Source organism: Periplaneta americana, chromosome 4 (genome assembly GCF_040183065.1).
Source record: "Periplaneta americana isolate PAMFEO1 chromosome 4, P.americana_PAMFEO1_priV1, whole genome shotgun sequence".
NCBI lineage: Eukaryota > Metazoa > Arthropoda > Insecta > Blattodea > Blattidae > Periplaneta > Periplaneta americana.
In genome coordinates, this window is record NC_091120.1 from 73267460 (window position 1) to 73288045 (window position 20586).

At 35.5% G+C, this 20586-nt stretch overlaps 1 protein-coding gene across 2 annotated transcripts in view; it reads right to left on the reverse strand.

Annotated features, from left to right (window-relative positions):
- The window catches only part of SMC3 (structural maintenance of chromosomes 3), a 44291-nt gene extending 31438 nt beyond the window's left edge, over positions 1 to 12853 (reverse strand). For both annotated transcript variants that reach the window (XM_069823540.1, XM_069823539.1), the window contains exons 1-2: positions 12704 to 12853; positions 12506 to 12581 (exon numbers count right to left, since the gene is read on the reverse strand). In XM_069823540.1, the coding sequence (XP_069679641.1) occupies positions 12506 to 12581; positions 12704 to 12718 (91 nt within the window). In that variant the 5' untranslated portion in view covers positions 12719 to 12853. The remainder of the gene's footprint in view (positions 1 to 12505; positions 12582 to 12703) is intronic.
- Positions 12854 to 20586: the final 7733 nt, after the last annotated feature.

The following is a 20586-nucleotide window of genomic DNA, read 5'->3' on the forward strand; positions in this document are numbered from 1 at the left end:
TAGCAATTTTGTTCACCACAAAACCCAGAAGATTTACCAAAGATAAACATTTTATATTTTAGTTGGAAGTTGACAGCTAACCAATTGAGCTATTACTGAGCACTTGAGAATGGGTTTAATTAATTTTGTATGCAATGTACAAAACAAAGGTGTGGAAAATGTTACATTAATATTCCATTATCATTATCTTTTCAGGTAATAGTAAAGTACTATTTTTGTAGACAATAAAAATTTATGAATACTCAGAAAGGTGAGGTCTCTCTATGAAACAATATATACATATACGAGGTCTCGCCATACTGTAAATATCTATTAATTTGAGAAAAATTCGTTCCGGCACCGTGAATCGAACCCAGGACCTTTCCATCTGAACTATACCAGGACATGATCCACGGTGCCGGCTGAACTCCTCTCATTGCATTATCAATAGCCTAATTCCTGCATTTAAGACATTCAAGCCATGTATGCAGGAGCACATATTTAAATGACTTTATGACCATTTTCGACAAAAGTTTATGAATACTGTTAACATTGAGGATGGCGAGACCTCATATATGATTTTCAGACAGAATGTTGGAGAAAAATATTCTTAAATAGTCTTTGGACATTTTACGACTCACACTAGCTTCTACGTACATACTTGGGAGACGGTTTTCTTCAATCTGCTTTCTTATTTTTGGGCCAAAACTTTTTTCTTGAAGACAGATACATATATAGTTTTTTTCGATATATGACCACTCATTAAAAGTCCTACATCTATTGTATAACTGTGCGTGATACTGTATGTCGATTGAACTAATGCAGCTGTTGATTGTTCTCTTTTTCTGGACAATGTACACTTGGGACACTAGTTCATAACTGAATCCACTTTGGTCGCAATTCCAAATACACTATGCTCACAACTGGTGACGTTACATCAGTGTCACTGGTGTGCCGGAATTTTGTCCAGCAGGAGTTCTTTTACATGCCAGTAAATCTACTGACATGAGACTGTCGCATTTAAGCACACTAAAATGCCATCAACCTGGCCCGGGATCGAACTCGCAACCTCGGGCACAGAAGGCCGCATTATATACCGACTGTGTCACCCAGGCCAACAAACGGTCTCCACATTCACGAATTTCTTGTTCTTTTATATCTTCGGATATCATAAAAGAAGTTATATGTCTACTGAGAAATTCTGTATTCCTTTTTGAGATGTTTCATGAAAGTCGTAGAGCACTTGAAATTGATGTTCTCTATTTCGTTTGCTTTTTGCATAACCCAACACATCAGACACTAATAATGCAACATTTTCCCTCATTTATCGACTTGTCAAATTGAGATATAACAAAATCTTTTATAGTTTTGTCCTTAATTCTTTATTTCCTCGAAAACATCTCACTTCTTTCCTTTTTTTTTTCCCCCACACAGGTACTCAAACACTACTTAAATATTTGACTTAAGACCTTTTATAGATGGATGTCTTTTCAACAAGGCAGCATAAGATGTTACCTTTCGTGGTATTTTGTGATAAACATCATAAATCCATTGAAGATTTTCTTCCGAATATTTTGTTACAATGCTGTAAACATTTGACTTTTTTTTTGGGGGGGGGGGGGATGGTTCATAATCACTGGAACTGCTAGCTTCTCTTCAGGGCATAGTATTTCCATCACCAGCACTAGCATCACATTCTTGATTTTGAATAATATTATAATAAAATCCTTTGCCTTCCTCAAAGTCTCCTTCATCGTCCACTATCCTGTCCATTGTTATTTCGTTGGTAAAATATAATTGATTTTCCTATTTTTAAACTATTAAATCCATCAAAAACAACGCAAACATGTGGTCTTCACTACCGACAGTGTCCGCTTTAGGATACATTCTCCTCAGTTTAAAACATTCCGTATGTTTATAGAGTTTTCCTTTCATCCATTTTCACTTTCCTTCCAAGCAACAAATGACACGGTGCACATCCCAACTATAGGCATCCAACAAACAAAACTCGGTGAGCAGAAACCAGCGGGCATGATTGTCTTGTGCAGATGACATATGCTCCCTTTCTTAGCATGCTCCCCATCTCCAATCACACTATGGGCATGTATTATCTTCTTGTGTTGAACTGAACACGAGTTATTGCTACAGAGTCAGGGAGTCACATAGTGTTTATATTAAATATTAATTTAATTTAAATATTTAAAATTTAAATATGAGGACAGTTCCAGTGAAGATAGATATCGATTGTGATTTAGAAAGAGACGATGTTGACATCTTGTAATGTTATATTCACTTAATTGGTTATTGTTACAGCTGCTCTTTGAGTGCACATGTCCGCAACTGTAGCCGTTATAGCTATACCAATAGCCGCTTATTAAAGAACCTGCCTACTGTAGTGGGGTAAGAGGGGTATAGTATGTGCGGCACGAGGAGTCTGGGCTAGGTTTTGCTTGTAGGATACCTATAGACATAAACTGCTGTCTCAAGCACAGCAAGCTATTGTGAGGAGGGTTGGCTTACCAGTAAGGTTTCCCACACCCTCAACTTGTACAGTGTTCTAAAAGACAAACCACACATTACACAAACGAATGCTTTTGGGAGATTTAGAGAGATGAAAAGATGGGCCTGTATACAAATTTAAGATACGAAAATCCTGTTCAAGCCGAAACCTTTTCCTTGTGAGAATATAATTTTGAAGTTTTTCTAATTTACTTATTGTGTTTTCTTCTGCTGTTACAAGGACTTCTGTTACTATTGGCTTCATGTAGACTTTGTATGTTTGGTTCAGTGTTTGTGTTGGGCTTCCTCATTTTGTTCCTGCTAATATGTTAAGATGATGCAAAATGTTCATATCACAACGATAGATTTCAACAAAATATAACAACCAACAGGCAACATACAAACAAAACAAAGTTGGTCTACCACAAGGAGTTGTGTCAAAGAAAGCTTTTGAGAATATATTAAATACATGATTAACCCAACAATTTAAATTTACTTCTGCATACCAACCAAGTTAAAACATTTTAATGGAATGGCACAGAATGAAAATTCATCATTTGTAATGGAATAATCCACCAAATTGAAAACAAATTTATTGTATCATGATGGAAAAGTAACTTAACCCTATTAATTGAAAAATTATATTAGTATAACTGGTAATGGTATTATACTGGGTTATCCAATTATCTTCTGACCACAGCTGCGATGGGAACTGCCTCAGCTCTTACGACTGGACGGAGTTAACTGGTTTTAATCTGATTCTCACGCGACACAGTGTTTCTTGAGCAGTGCAAGCAACCAGGTACATATGTCCAGTCTGCTAAGAATTAATGGTAAATAATAGGCCTAATTATTCTATTCCGCATCAGGTGTTTATTTATGATTCATATGTCGTACAGAATCTGTTTGTGCAGTCAGGAGATTATTTCAAGAAAATTCCCAGGTAATCGAGTTCCAAGTTGTGATAAGATTTATAAATCAATTAATAAATTTTGGGAAGTCAGTCATGTTCAAGATAAGAAACGAAGATGACGACGTACAGTGCTCACAAAAGAAACTCTTGATAACAATGGACGTCTGAAAAATTCCCCTAAGAAATCTCCTAAGCAGATGCCAGAAATCTGTAGAAAATGGACACAGGCAGTTCCAGCATCTTCTTGCGTAACATGGATAACTGTATAAATTTTAAAGTAAATTAGAATTTATTAGGCCGTCACTCTAGCACAGCCATCGTCAACTGGCCTGCAAACTAGTTCGGAGCGCCGAGACGCTGGCTGAGGAGGTAGTACTGTGCAGTGTGTCGAGCCAAGCCAACGCATCCCATCACAGAAGCCAACTTTCTGACCATAATTTACAATGCCTTCTTCGATTGTGTTCTATACGAGCATTGACACCTAACATAAACCAGTTAGTGAGGGAAAAACGAATTAAAAAATCCAGGAAAACCAATGTTAATGGTCGGCGAAAATAATTTTTATCATTTGTTATTTACATTGTAATAAAATAATTTAGGCCTACTTCAGTCTTGTAACAGAAACGACAATATGTTTAACATGTTATGCAAAATAACAAATAATTGGTTTTGTGATATAGTGTCAGATAAAAAATGGATAATTAATTTTATTTTATTGACGACACTTAAACAAAGGAATAGGATGACAGGATTTAAATATTAGTAATGGGTTCGATTTGTTTAATATTTTGTAACAGTGAAAATGCATTATAGGTCTGTAAGTTCTCAATTACTTTAATATGGAAAAAAAAAAAAAAAAAAAAAAAAAAAAAAAAAAAAAAAAAAAATTTGTTTTCAAAACTGCTGCAATACATAACGAAAAAGTACAACTTGCTTGTTGTCTTAAACTAAAAAGTGATTTAAAAATGCAGGAAAACCAATGCTAACGAACAGCGAAAATAAATTCTATAATTTGTTATTTACATTGTAATAAAATAATTTAAGCCTACTTTAGCCTTGTAACAGAAACGATAATATGTCTCATATGTTATACATAAAAACAAATAATTGGTTTTGTGATATATAGTGTGAGATAAAAATGGATAATTAATTTTATTTTATTGACGACACTTGAACAAGGAATAGGATGACATGATTTAAATATTACTAATGGATTCGATTTGTTTAATATTTCGTAATAGTGAAAATGCATTAGTAATTCTGTAAGTTCTCAATTACTTTAATATAAAAAAAACTATTTATTTTCAAAACCGATACAATACATACTGGCAAAATACATATTGTTTCTTGTCTTAAACTGAAAAGTGGTTTACTTATTACCAGGGAACGGATTTATATGGACTAAAAATATATGAAATATGTAAATATATATGTAGTTATTTTTACCAAAATATGGAATTAAATATGGATTTTTACCAAAATATGGAATTAAATATGGACTTAAAATTATAAAAAAATGACTATGTACGTTAAATATTGGTACATTTTAATCAAACTAAACAAAAAATATAATGGACGTACCTTATCTTCCAATGTAGTTTCAACAAAACACAATTTTTATTGTCTGTTACCATAACAATAGGTTACAAACATTTCTTTCAAGTGCTGAAAAGTGAATCTTCTTCTATTGTCTCTGAGGATAGATTTATACCGACTAAAAGAGCGTTCGACGTCACAAGAAGTAACTGGTACATAATTCAATTTCACAATGTCTGCTGGGGATAAGTCCAAGTTAATCTTCACTGTTGATTCACCACTCATCACAGCAACAACCTTTTGTAGTTCTTCATATCCAGGGTTTTTTGAAAGTACAGTGTCCACCTTAGCTCTTACTGCATCTGCAACTTTACCTCTACCACGATTCAGTTGTTCCACAGTACTATTTATAATTTCAAAACTTTCAGATAGTGAAAGGTGCCTATTTTGGAGACTTTTGAGCGTTTTTATGATGCATGAAAATGTATGCTGAATGTGAGCTAAGTCATTCTTCACACTTATGTCACAGGTAACTGTTTTCGCAGTATCAATTGAGACTGCATCTTCAGAGTCCAATGCAAGGAGAACATTGTTAATAGAGTCTATATGTTCGGCATAATATTCAACTGCTTCTAGCCATGTACCCCATCTAGTTAAAATTGGCTTTGGTGGCAATGGAATTTCAGGGTACATTTCTTTCAACACGTTAACTCTACTGGGAGCTTTGAGAAATACTTTTTTCACTGATGAAATCAACAAATCTACTTTAGGGAAATTGTCTCTGACCACTTCTGCCACACGATGAAATGCATGCGCCACACAAGTAAAATGAGTCAATTTAGGATATACAACAGATAATGCTTGTCCAGCTTTGACCATATAAGGGGCAGCATCGCTAATAAAGAATAACACATTATCGTACATAATACCCTTTGGCCACAGGATACCCATAGCTTCGTTGAACAGTTTAACTATAGTTTTGTTATTGCACTTTTCTAGAACATCACAATGTAAAAGAATTCGTTCAGAATATTGTTCACTTAACAAACCGATAACTACATTACCAACAAGTCTACCTTCTTTGTCGGGAGTCTCATCAATGGAAACCCAAATTGAACTATCTTTAATTTCATCTCTTATCTTCTGTATTGTCTCATCGTAGATGGATGGAGCATACGTCTTCCTAAGTGTTGACTCATCCGGGATTGTATGTTGAGTATATTTTTCAAGGAATTCCCTGAAGACCTTATTCTTTAGTTTGTAGAGAGGAATATCAGCAGAGATGAGAGAACGGCACAGGTCGATGTTAAACTCAGATCTTACATTCGATGTTGTTGGTTGTGTTAAAAACAATTGTCTCTGCTTGGAATTTAGTTGTTTGTTGGCCTGATGTTTACTAGTTGTAATGTGTTGTTGCACCAGGAACTTTTGTGTAGATGATACTGCACACTGACACAAATTACAAAATAATATTTTATTGTCAGTTGATAAACCATCTTCTTTAAATTCTGAAATGTAACTTGTTAGTTTTGATTTTAAATTGACTGAATGACGTACTTTTGGCATATTTACCGTCTTTATAGTATGATTTACAAAACTGAACCTATGTGTACTCTGACTGGCATTTAACTGTTGAGCTGCACAACTGAAGTCTGTTAAAAATTTTAAATTAAATTAATACAGTTTTGTAACTTACTTTCCCATTGTTGATAGGACTGCTAATTTTCAAATAACTCTGATGTTAAAGGGATTACTGAACATGTGTTTAAATCTCTATTGTTGAAATGTATTTTTAAAAGTTAATGGAATTTTGTTTTGTTTTATTGTTAAACCTAATATAATATGGACTGTTTTATATGAAATATGGAAAATATATGGAAATTAACGAAAATATGTACTAAACTCTAAAATATGGAAAAATATGGAAAATAAAAGTAGGATTTTTCAACCCTACACATTGTGAAACATAAAGATAATGCAAAATATAAATTATATTAGCTTTATAAGTAAATATGTATTTACATATAAATCCTTTCCCTGCTTATTACACAGTTCCTCTTAAAATAAATTAAGTACATGCTTCTTCCGTGTTTATTATAATTATTAAAGAATGATTGAAAGGGTTGAACAAGTGAACGGATGCCACTGCCAACACAGATTCCTTCCCCCCATCTCCTGCTGCACAGTTGTCTAAGGGATAGACCTGAGCAGCGAGCAAACTGTCCCTGCACCATAGTGCACTGAGATGACGAGTCCTGCTCTAGCATAACAAGTAACTACTGAACCACGGACTCATGTAATGCCTGGCCAAAGGAAAGCAACAGCTTATCAGCAGGCACAATCCCTACTGCAGCTCTAGTCAGACGATAATTGGATTACCAAACATGTGTAATTTTTCTTATGATCTGACCAAGAAGCAGAATTTGCATTTTCAATGAGTATCTCAGAAATGTATCTTTATCTTAGCTTGAATGGTTTTCTCATTGCATGTGTGGATAAAATGTGCTGGCTCCTGAAAGTTTTAGAGTTTTTTGGTAATTTCCTAGTGCCTGCAGATGTTTCAGGTGTCGTTTTTTGAATTTACCTTATTGTAAGAAAGTACAACATAGTGTTGTATTGGTTCTTTCTTTTAACCCTCTCCAGCTCTATTTTCTCTTTCTTTTTTTTCCTCATTATTTCATCTTACATTTAGTACATGTTTTTTTTTTTTTATCCAATGCCACCAGGTTGTCTTTTCGACATTTCTGGTCTTCTCTCCTGGCCATGGCTTAGTTGTAACCCACTTCTGAGGTTGGGGCGCCTGGAAGGCGGAGTTACATTACCCTGATGATGTGATAGGATGATTATGATAATGTGGTGCCAGGAGAGGTTTTAAATCTAAACTTAACCTAAATTCCAGACCATGGACGAACACAGGAATAATCCCCTTTAAAGAAAAATTCCTGTGCTCTAACCGGGAATCGAACCCGGGACCTCATGAACTATAGCAAGAAGCTTTGACCACTAGACCATGAGGCTGGTCAGGGAAAGAAATATAAGAAAAACAAACTATCGTGATAATGACAAACATCATCTTCTACAGAACAGTCCAAAATATTGTCGAACCATCGAATCTGTGCCCCTTCAGCGCTGTCGTCGTTCTTGGAAAATTTAACGCCTCTACTCACTCCATTCCTCCAGCTTTCCTCCCACCACGTGAAACAACAGGCCGAATAGGGATGTTGCCAAACTTCCGTCAAACGGTGTCATAAATAACTGGTCGTCCATGCTACAATATCATTTCTTTCAATCAAAATACATCTTGTATTTCAATATTTTTTAAACCTAAATCCCATGTCTCGAATCACTTTCCGTAATATTTCTCTCCAACCTTTTATTATTGCTTCTCTCGCAACCTTCAGTAATTTCTTCAATATTGGAACTTCTTTCTGCATGGTATAAAATTCTTGTATCTTTCTTCTTAAAATACATCGGTTCATATCATCTACAACAATTAAAAGTTGCCTTGGTCTGTACTTCCCTGGTGATTCTAGCTTTACATCTCCTGCACAGACTCCCTCTCTTCTGATTTTCTTTATTAGGCGCTCTGACCTGCCTCTATATATTACATAACAACATTTAGTACATATAGCCTATGTTATCTTACCTTATATATTACTAGCAGTGATGTATGCAACGTGGAAGAAAGGAACTGGCCACCCTATCCCATTATTTCCTGCCTTAGTTGTCTCATGAGTGATGTTTTACTGGTGTCACTTATGAGATTCAAACCTGTCTTCGGACAGCTAACTAAACAACAATAACAATAACCTGTTGTGCAGCCACTAGGATTCGATCCACGAACTTTTCGGTCTATTTGGTACACTCACTTTAAAACACGGCATTTCACTTAATGTTATTTGTTGTTTACAATGCACAACAATGGATGGTTCAGGTTAAAGACCATTTCCGAAAGCAACTAAAGTGAGTGGAAAATGCTTAATTTGGAATGTAATTTTGTGTTCGTTAAAAACAGCAATAATACCAATTAAATATACTGGGACAACAAGTGATACTTTCATTGAGGTTAAGTTAGTGGAAAAACGACTTATGTGCTACATAAGGAACATCAACATGTTCCAGGAAATTACTGTTTTGAATAATTTCAAGGAAAAATTGTTCCAGGGCCGGATATCGATCCCAGACCCTTTGCTTAGTGCACGAATGCTCTCCTGACTGAGCTACCCCAGGAACTATACACGACATCGTCACAATTTCTCCTTTATATCCACACAACTCAAATGGGCTGACAAGATGCCACAACCCAACTTTGGATGCACATAAATTCTGTGTGACTTAAATTGTGGCTTCCTGTTAATGTACCTCCAGTAACAAATATAATTATTATGCAAATCTGGCTTTCTGGTAGTAGCTTCCTGTAAAGCAGGTTTGAATAATTTCAAAGAAAAATTGTTCTGGGGCCAGGTATCGATCCCGGAACCCTTCGCTTAGTGCACAAATGCCCTCCCGACTGAGCTACCCCAGGAACTATACACGACATCGTCACAATTTCTCCTTTATATCCACACCACTCGTCGACCTGGTTGGCGAGTTGGTATAGCGCTGGCCTTCTATGCCCAAGGTTGCAGGTTCGATTCCGGGCCAGGTCGATGGCATTTAAGTGTGCTTAAATGCTACAGGCTCATGTCAGTAGATTTACTGGCATGTAAAAGAACTCCTGTGGGACAAAATTCTGGCACATCCGACGACGCTGATATAACCCTGCAGTTGCGTCATTAAATAAAACATAACATTTAACATCCTCACAACTCAAATGGGCTGACAAGACGCACACAAATTTTGTGTGAGTTAAATTGTGGCTTCCTGTTAACGTACTGTTTTGTCTATTCCTGCTTAAATACACATTATTTTTATTGAATAGTATCTTTGAACTACACTAAAGGAGTTTTTCTGCATTGGTGAACACTGTGATTAAACAATGAAATGAGTCTGACAGAAATATACCACACTAGTAGAAATCTTACTTCACTGTCATTTTTAATACCCAATCTTGCGAGATCTTCCAAGACTTGAATTGAGATAAACTTACCATAGTAAGTTATTAAACTGATCCACAGCATTATCAGGGGAATCATAACTTATACTGAAACCATCTTACCCTTACACTAAACTATAGACGAAGATATGCGAGGGTCCTCCAAAAGTAATGCACAACATTTTTTTTAATTTATTTTTTATTGTACACCTTTGCAATTTATGGAGGTCATAGATATAGGGGAGAGTCGGGTAGTATCGGACATCGGGTAGTATCGGACAGTGCGTTTCTTTCATCTACCACCATATGGTAGTACCTGAATGACATGGTTACGTTTCTCTATGCGACATCACAGAAACGTAACCATGTCAATCAGGTACTATCATCGTGTAGTAGATGAAAGAAACTCACTGTCCGATATTACCCGATGTCCGATATTACCCGACTCTCCCCTATCCTTCCCGCTTGTATTCAAACTTAATATAAGTCGTTCCCGTGAGTGGCATCATCATAACACTCTTTTAAGATGACTGCTGTACTTCAGCGTGCTATTATCGAGTTCCTGTGCTATGAGAACAAGACAGTGGGAAACATTTACAAGAGGCTGAAAAAGGTGTATGGAGATGCAGCTGTCGATTGCAGTATGGTTAGTCAGTGGGCAAACAGATTATCTGGTGAAAGAGGGCACATCAATATTCGGGATACTCCTTGCAGCAGCAGATCCTGCACTGCACGAAGTACTGATAATGTGCAATTCGTTAACAACATGGTTGTGGCTGACAAATGCATAACAATGAAAGAATTGCAAATCAAGATTTCAGGTATAACTCCCTGTAAAGTTGATTTGAATAATTTCGAGGGAAAAATTGTTCCGGAGCCGGGTATCGAACCCGGGACCTTTGGTTTAACGTACCAACGCTCTATCACTGAGCTACTCGGGAACTCTAACCGACACCGATCCAATTTTTCCCTCTATATCCACAGACCTCAAAGTGGGCTGACAACCGTCAAGCAACCAACTTCGAGTGCACACAATGAAAGAATTGTCACTCCAAGTTGGAATAGAAAAGGCAAGTGTGTGTGTGCAGAATATTGAAACAGTTGAAGTTAAAAAAGGTTTATATCAGATGAGTTCCGAGGATGTTGACAGAAGCCCACAAAGAAACCCGAAAAACAGTGTGTAGGCCTAGCAAACTTTTGGACCAGTATGAGAATGGTGGAGATGACTTTCTTGCAAAAATTGTGACAGGAGATGAAACACGGCTCCACCATTTTGAACTGGAGACAAAGAGGCAGACACTGGAATGTCATCATGCAAATTCACCAAAGAAAGGAAAATTCAAAACTGTGCCTTTGGCAGGAAAAGTTATGGCTACTATGTTTTTCGATTCAGAAGGAGTCTTGCTTGTGGAAATCATGCCACACGGAACCACCATTAATTCTGATGTGTATGTGGCAACTCCCAACAAACTTCAAGCTCGACTGAGTCGTGTTCGACCACATCGCGAGAAGCAGGATGTTCTGTTATTGCATGACAACACATGGCCACATGTCAGTCACAAGACCACAGACCAGACCAGAAAACTTGGATGGACAACACTAAAACATCAGCCTTACAGCCCTGATCTGGGGGAAAATTTCAATATATGAATTCCTCACCGACAATTATATCTTAAATACTAAAAAGAGCACAACTGTCTGCATTTGTCGAATGCACACCATCATGCTTACGAAAAGGCACTTTTCAGTGCCAATAATTTATTTTGTGTGCACAAGGTTGGAATTTTGAAGTAAGAGGGAAAGGCAGGAATCCGTGTTCTGAAATTTATCCTCACTGGCTTCTGTGAGATTATAGTAAGTAATAAACACGTGATTTTAGTTTGCAGGCACAAACACTTTCGACGTGTTATACTGGTAACAACGGAGGGAGGAGGGTCTGTAAGAGTGGACAGAATATACAGCGAGGCCTAAGTATAAAATGGTGCAGCTTTTCTGGAGAATTAACCAGAGGCGTAAACAAAGTTCTAAATCCGCATAAAAAAAAAACACGCGCACACACACACACACACACATAAACCCTACGTTAACTTCCTCAACTGTCACGGTTCTATGTCAAGAGTACTTCTACTAATAACCTCGTAAGAGTGTACGTACAATTAATACATTTGGTGGCAAACTTCGCGAAAGCAGTAAATAATTGCCTATGGCCGCTACAAGTATATTTGTAACAGACGAGTTAGTTTCGAAAGATTTACCTATACTCATGTTTTGCTTGTATCTCCGAACAGAAATGTAGCCAAAGTAGCATCTAATTTGTAGGTTACTTTATTTGTGCATCAGTAAAAATTAGGTCTCATTATGAATATTAATTAATTAATGCTATTACATAAAAATTCAATGTATTATAATTAGACAGTAAAATTAACCATGTTAATACAACATATGCATCAATTTTACTCAATAAAGTTTGCAAAAACCCATCTTTCTGAGAAGATACAAAAAAACGGGTAATGGCCAACGGCTTACTTCATTTCGTTACTTACCTACAACATTGTGTCTAGGATCGAAAGGTTCAACTACTGTTTGCTCTCTATAACTCTTGAACCCTTGAATAATAACCTAAAATAAATAAAAACAAATATATTTTGTGTTCGAAAGTAATGGACATAAAGTTCATAAGTCTCGAAATGTTCCCACCTTACTTCACTTGCATATTACACACAAATATTACAAGTACAAACCTGTTTAATATACATATTACTTGTACAACTTAATAGAATACTATACACCCATGAGTAATTTCATCACAAAACACCTATATAATGAATTGCATTAAACATTATTATGATTTGTTGTCAAACAAAACATTTCTTGCGCCTACTTCGTCTTGAGTAGTTTCGTTTAGGACAGAGCACCATGCCTAGTGCTCGACAGAGGATCGATTCAAAGATGTTCAAAACACTACTTTTAATTATCGTACCTAATAAACGAAAAATAAACTACATCCTCCATATTAATTAAAATTATGCTGTGGCTATCTATATATTTTTATTCAATAGAATTTCAATTTCAATCCCGCATTCATTACTGTTTACCACGTGTCATTCCGTCGTACATAAGAGAACTCACCCACAGCACGACATTTATAAACCAATAACATCACGTATCGTTATTGACGTTAGCGCGCCAAATAACAGGGCGGCAACCCACTGATGTTTATGTGTGTTAAATCTCAAACCCAAAAGTATCGATTTCGATTGAAAGAAGCGCTCAAAATAAACGAAATGTTTTAGTGTCCATTGTTGAATTGAATAAAGGTTCTGAATAAATTTCGGCAATGACCTTACTCTCTATGGATTGAAATACTTTCTTGAACAAGGTATGTAACTTTTACAAATAGTCTATGTAAAACGGAAAATGTGCCTATCATATTATTTTACTTGTAACAACTGAACCCAAAGAAAAATGTTGGTGCATTTAAATTGAAGACGTTAGAAGTCAAGGAATGTGCATGCAAAGTTAAAATAAATATTTAAAATTTCGCGCGCAGCACCGATTTTCATATGTTTTATTTAGGTATACCCATAGAGATAGAATGATTTCCCTTGGACGGGGGCATAATACGACGACAAAATAAGTTAATTCATAAATACCTATCAGCGTACGAATACGCACACACGCCACACGCATAAAAAAGACAAATACTACGTATATACTTCTTTTTGATGGAAGAGCCCGAAGGCTTGCACCGCAGCCTAGGGCTTATTGTACTTACCATTCCTGTTCTATGAATTATTTGTCACCGAACAATCGCGCTCTTGTGGGAATACAGCACTGTGAACTTAACCCGCGCTATGGTAATGATGACAATGGCATTTGAATAAATGACGAAATGAGTCCGAGGTCCAACGCCGAAAGTTATTCAGCAATTCTGCGTCATTTATCTAAGGAAAAACCTCGGAAGAAATCCAATTCAGTAACTTGTACCAACTGAGCTTTGAACCCGGACTCGTTTGTTTCATAGTTTGAAATCCGTAGAAACTGAGATTAAAACATACGTTGAATAGAAACTTTTTTATTGGAGTGGCATATTTTTCCACACAATATTGTGTAGCCTATGCAATTTCTAAGTTCCTTTATTATTCAGGTTTGTATAAATGAATATTTATGATTCGGTATTTGATGTCATGTCATGACTAATGGTTATTATATCGGAAGAAATTGATGTTTTAGTCGGTTATTTAAGGACGCTGTATCAACTATTAGGTTATTTAGCGTCGATGGTATTTGGCGAGATGGGACCGAGGATTCTCATTGGCCGATTTTCTGATATTCGCTTTATAACAATTGATATACGTTATTAAAGCATATAGCACCCTTAAAATAATACTGTCGTAATTACCCAAAGTTAGTTTTGAGTAAATGCAAGATAAGCATTTCAAAGTCGTATGAAAATTCAGGATTACCAAGTGTCAGTATAAGTCCTGCAGACTTTGCACTTGAATTTAGAGATACGGCAGTTATACTGTTTGATAGAGGATTAAATAAAGATTACAAAACTGCCTGTAACTCAAAATTAAATTTTTAGGAGTTACGACAGTATTATTTTGGGGGTGCGATTTTCACAGTCTTTTGAGTGCCAGCAATCTTGTTTCCCGGTCTCACCTCTTTCTATTCTTTGGGAAATCCCGAATGAGGCAATGTTCGTCAGAACATTGTTTCCTTTTTCGCACGTTTAATTATTACAATCACATCAGCAATTATTGTGATCGTAGGCCTATACCGTTGCCTACGTGATACTATCACGTAGGCAACACCTGTCTTACCATAACTGCCATTCTTTTTTTTTATGTCATGTTAGACCCGTCATACACTTGAAGAGATATCGATAGCGAGAAATGTGTAGCGTGAAAAATCAAAGATTGATAACATGGATCCAAACGGACGTCCACACTTTGTCTATGGTCCACATACTGGAAAAGATTCTTGTCTTGTTCTAGGCGAAAACCTCGAGCGAGAAAAGTCAAAGATTGATAACATGGATTCAAACGGAATCGGCAGCTCAGCGAATTTTCTTGACACATTTATCAAAGATGTTTGACATTACACTCATTGAAGATTGAATGTCGCCGTTGTTCCTGCAATAGCTCCTATGTGCAAAATATAAAATTTTTCAGTAGAAAGAAAAAACACATTTATTCATCCTATGGCAGCCGTACATAGGAAACTGTGAATTCTTAAATTTTCGAAACAAAGAAATATAATTACATATAGGAGATTTTATTATTTGTTGTATCACTATTTAAATTATTTAATAGAGCAAAAATCTGGAAATCGATAATTATGCCACATAGGAGTTATTGCAGAAACAACGACGATGTAGAAAAAGATTAAGTAATATCACACGTGGCGTTGAATGTATTGTATTGTTTTTATCGTTGCTTACGAAATTATTATAATCTCGTAAGCAACGGTTTTTATTGACATTGACAATTGAAGCCATGAATTAAAAAAAAAAGTACAAGTCCACTTATCAAACATTTGAGATAAACAGTTTTTTTGTATATCTTTAAATCTACCAAAGATACCTATTACTTTGATTTTTTCTATGTATAGATATTATAATGACTTTGTGGCTTGCAAAATATTACATTAAATCTATATAAAAATGATAAAAATCGTGTTTTTGTGCTATTTTGGAAATCATTTGAACTCTTTTTAACTATGAAATATTCATTTTTGTTTAATTGCATAAAAAATAAATGGCATATTTACAAAGATTTCAGAAGATACATGACACTAAAAATGTTCACTCTGAGTAACAGTCTTCACTTTCTGAGGCAGCATTATCATTGCCTGAGTTTCCATAATGAAGTAGATACTCAAAGTATGGCCGATGCAGTGCATCAATGGAAGATATATATTTCAAAATGTATCTTGCTTTCGCAGGTTTAAAACTAGTAATTTCACTGTTGTAAGCTTTCTTCAAAACTGTCAAATTAGAAACAAGATTTTGTTTGAATTGAAAAATCTGTGTCACTAGTCCACTAGATGATGTGCAAACAGTCAAATCATTATTGCGATACTGAATAATCTTGTATGATGTCACTTTTCCACTTTTATTCACGTTTCGACAGTGGCACAGGTTCTTCCACTTTTTCAAAGAAGGATTCGTAATCCATAATCATAGATTGATCGACGTGAACACTTTATATTACGTGCACTTTTCTCCATTATATCCATCTATTGTTGAGGAGTGTATACAGTATCCTGCTTCATCTTCTTTAACTCTATTCGAGCAAAATCCCTATCGCAGGATAAATAAGAGTGGCCTTTTGTAGGATAAACATGTCTCAATCCACACCTGTGGAGTAACGGTTAGCGCGTCTGACCGTGAAACCAGGTGGCCCGGGTTCGAATTCCGGTCGGGGCAAGTTACCTGGTTGAGGTTTTTTTCTGGGGAGTTCACTCAACTCAGGGTAACTATCGGTGCTGGACTCCGGACTCATTTCTACGGCATTATCACCTTCATTTCACTCAGACGCTAAATAACCTGAGATGTTGATACAGCGTCGTAAAATAACCCATGTCTCATGTACTGAAAACGTTCACTTTCCACTAAATGATGTAGATATTTGACAACAGTATTGTTTCGGTTTTGAGGTGTACATGCATCAGTGAAAATATACAGATTTTTCACACTCGGGGCAACGTAATGTTTAATAAAATGATCCAAAAAAAAAAATAAGAAACAGTTTTCGCGGGAATATAATGTAACAGCTGATGCGGAAACAGCTCCGCTCAGCGAGAGCGGGTGGAGGTATGAAAATAAACTTGTGTTGTTCAGGAAGTCAGCCGCGCTCACTACAAGTATCTGCGTTGATACAATAACATTTATTCATGCATTTTTGAACTTTTGATTATCATCATTCGAGAAACATGTTTGAAAATGAGAATTTTGTGCTGTTCTGAATCTCATATGAAAGCTTATGACAAGACGATTCCAGTGATACCCAAAACTCATATAGCGTCACAATGTGGATTTGTGCCGTTTTGGAATTCATGGCTTCAATTGTCATCAGAACTCCTAGTCCCAGTATATAATCCATCACAGAAACACGTACCGTGGAAACCGGGCTATATTCACGTCAAAAAAGGAAAGAATAGATGGTGCCATGAAAATGACACATACTTTCTTGTTGTAAATTTTACGCATTTTGTAACAATCTAATTTATGACGTAACCAATACTAATTATTACTATACGACACGATCGTAGGCTATTCCTGTTTATACCGTTCAAAAATATATGAGTACATCCATGAAATTTACTATACACACAAATAAAAATATAAACTTTCGATGGAACTGATATTGAGCAAATCGTCTTTTTATTTATATTTTTAATAGGAGCAAATTACATTTTGACTAAACACTATTTTTCAAAATTATCATTCTCGGATTAATTAAGTCGTATTTTCATAATATACCTATTTATTATAAATAAAACACTTCCAATGTTCTAACAGTACAGGAAAAATCGCTATACTGCACACAGATATACGAATGGTATGCCAAAAATACTATTTCTGCACAAGAAATGCAGGAAATGTGCTATTGTGAATATCTCGAAATCGATTTTTTTTCAGCGTAAAAATATTTTATCTTTGATAGTCTTTATCTAACTTATGTATTTAATAATTGAAATAGGTCTAAATTATATTTTTTATTGATTTTTAACTGTAAGAATTTCGTTATTTTATGTCGATAATAACAATTCAGTCATGTCTATACTTTTACCTAAATAGGGGAGAAGGCAATGGTTAATTGAATGAGCAAGGTGTAGATTGGACTTTTTCCATTGCTAAAAATTAAAAAGGAAACAACAGCTTTTCGTAAATAAATTTATCTCCTTCTTTACATGATCAAAAATATGGGTTGGACAGGAGTTCATACTCCTTGGGATCATTAAAAATAGCTAATCTACTTGATTAGCAACGAAAGCTTGGAGATTGGAGGTTTATCTGTCCATATACCTCGCAATTTTCAAACTTTCATTGATTAGTCAAGCAGATTAGCTGTTTATAACTACCCTAACGGGTAGCAATCCCTATCCACTCTACATTTTTTATCACCTACAAACGAAAACACATCGAAATGTTGTGGTTTCCTTTTCTATTACCAGCAATGGAAAGAGTCCAATTTTCATTTCGTCCATATCTATGTAGCTCGAATTCAAGAGTTAGGAAGAATTTGGCTAGTTACCGTTGAGTTACCGTGACCATATCATACACACATATTGCCCACCTCCCCACAGATACACACACGTCATTGCGAAATTAGTAAAATTGTGCTTATGATGCTCAACGAGTATATTATTACGTGGAAATTTTGAGTTATATAATTCTATAGGCTACTATTTATATAGGCCTACACACTCACTTTAAAGTCACAAACAACTCATTTATGGATTTACAAAAAAATTAAAATATTTTCTTAAAATTTCGCTAATTAATTACTCTCAACAAGAGTTTACATAAATATGTAGCACTGGATAATGAAGTGGAATTAATTTCAGTTAACTATAATAAAAAATGCATCTAAAATGAATTGGAAACTCGTGCAAAGAAGCTTTTCTGCATTTTTCCAATAGAAAATTACCTTTCCCTTGTCTCTTTTTTCAAGTTGCTTGATATATTGTATGGTCTTCATCAGATCATAATTTAGGATTTAATTATTTTAGTTTGGAAGAAACCGCAAATCCTCAGAAAATTAAAATTAATTTAGATATGTTTATTATTGATTTTATTCATCTTTCATATGAACAAATTCAGTACTGTACTTGTTCTTGAAAAATGTCTTAAATTTAAATTTGTTTCAATGTTGGTAAAAGAGTCCTTTTTATAAGTATGTGAAAGAACTGTCCTCGCCATTTGTCTGAATAAATATTTTATTGTATCCTTGTGCCTAATACAACTTCTCCTTCTCCTTGAACTTTTTCATAATTTATTATTCGAACACTTGACAGAAACCGTAGAACTGGAGCACATGAAATTGAAATAAATCCATACATCTTTTAGGCTCTCCATATAAAAACTGAAGATATATACTGGTCAGTAGGTCTACGATATTTATTTTTCACAACTACTGCGGTAGGATAAGGGCAAATGTGAAATTAATAACAGGCGAATTCGTGAAATAACCTGAAATTGATCACGCATCCTACCCTCTATCACAGACGGACTGATTAGAAGTTAACTTTCTGTGGGAAATATCACGCTACCAAAGAATTCTTGCACGAAACAATTTTTTTAATGAATTTCTCATCGGAAGCGCAGGAAAACTGTTGTTTTGCTGCAGAATTCATTTTAGCGATATTCGCGGAAATACACATTTCCAGCTTGTTACTGAAGATGCGGTGTCTGGTATATTATTCGTCGTTTATCCTGATGTAAGGAATGGGTTTTAATTCTTATAGCCTACACTAACGATTCAATTCATCCGAAATTTAAGCGTATGAAATATTATTGTTAAACAAGTAACTGCCTTCATAAAAAATAATGCAAATGACAATTTGCTCGAAATAGGCTTAGATATTTTCTCTGTTGTTTATATAAATGGGATAAATTGGAGACCGATAATAATCAATCCTGGAAAGTATTACATTATCTGAATATTTCCCTTGGGTAACACAGAAATTGTAATACTTTTATTGTTGTCCCAATTGAATTACAAAGACTATTAATATGGTAAAGCAATACATAGCTGATTTACAATATCTGCGAAAGCGTGATCATTCTGACTTCAAAAATCATTCCCAGAGTAGGAACGATGAGGCATAATAAGAAACACACCATAGGCTAGCCTTTGGGCTACTTCTTCGTAGCAAAGGGAGATGTTATGAATATAATGGAGGAATGGTGAGAATAACAAGTACGGCCAAAGTATTCGGAATAAACTATACTCAAGAGTCTTTACGCATTACAAGTCTCATAAGAAATGTTGAATATCGAACTCCGGTATATTTAGTGAAAGCCATTATGAAATAAGCTATGGTTGACTCAAGGATATATGAAAACTTGTCAGAATCTTAGTTATGTGACCAGGACCTGCCCTGTTGTAGGTTAGAGTATTTTTTTAAGTTATATAATACCGACTCTGTATCAACTATTATTTAGTGTCGGTGAAATCTTGATGGCGAAAAGACATTGGTAAGGTATTTCCGAGATACCGCTATGGAGTTACCTAGCATTCGCCTTATAGTTGGGGAAAACATCGGAAAGAAAACACAACTAGGTAATCAGCAACGCGCAGTAGCGTCGCGGTTAAAGCGTAGCGTTAAAGCTACAAAGCCGCAAGGTCGCAGGTTCGATTCCTGATGGCGTCATGGATGTTCTTCATTCATGTAATCCTTCCGGCCACAGTATGGCCAAATTAAGTTTAGTCATATTAAAAAACAACAACAAAAATTGCCTGTACTATGCCCTGCTAGTGCTATGCGTAACTTCGTGCAAGATAAGTGCCTGACATCCTTATGGAGATAAAGCATAAAGAGGGAAGGGGAGAAGAAACTAAGGAGAAAGACACCGAACATGAAGGAAAAGGTTGAACAAACTCAATAAACT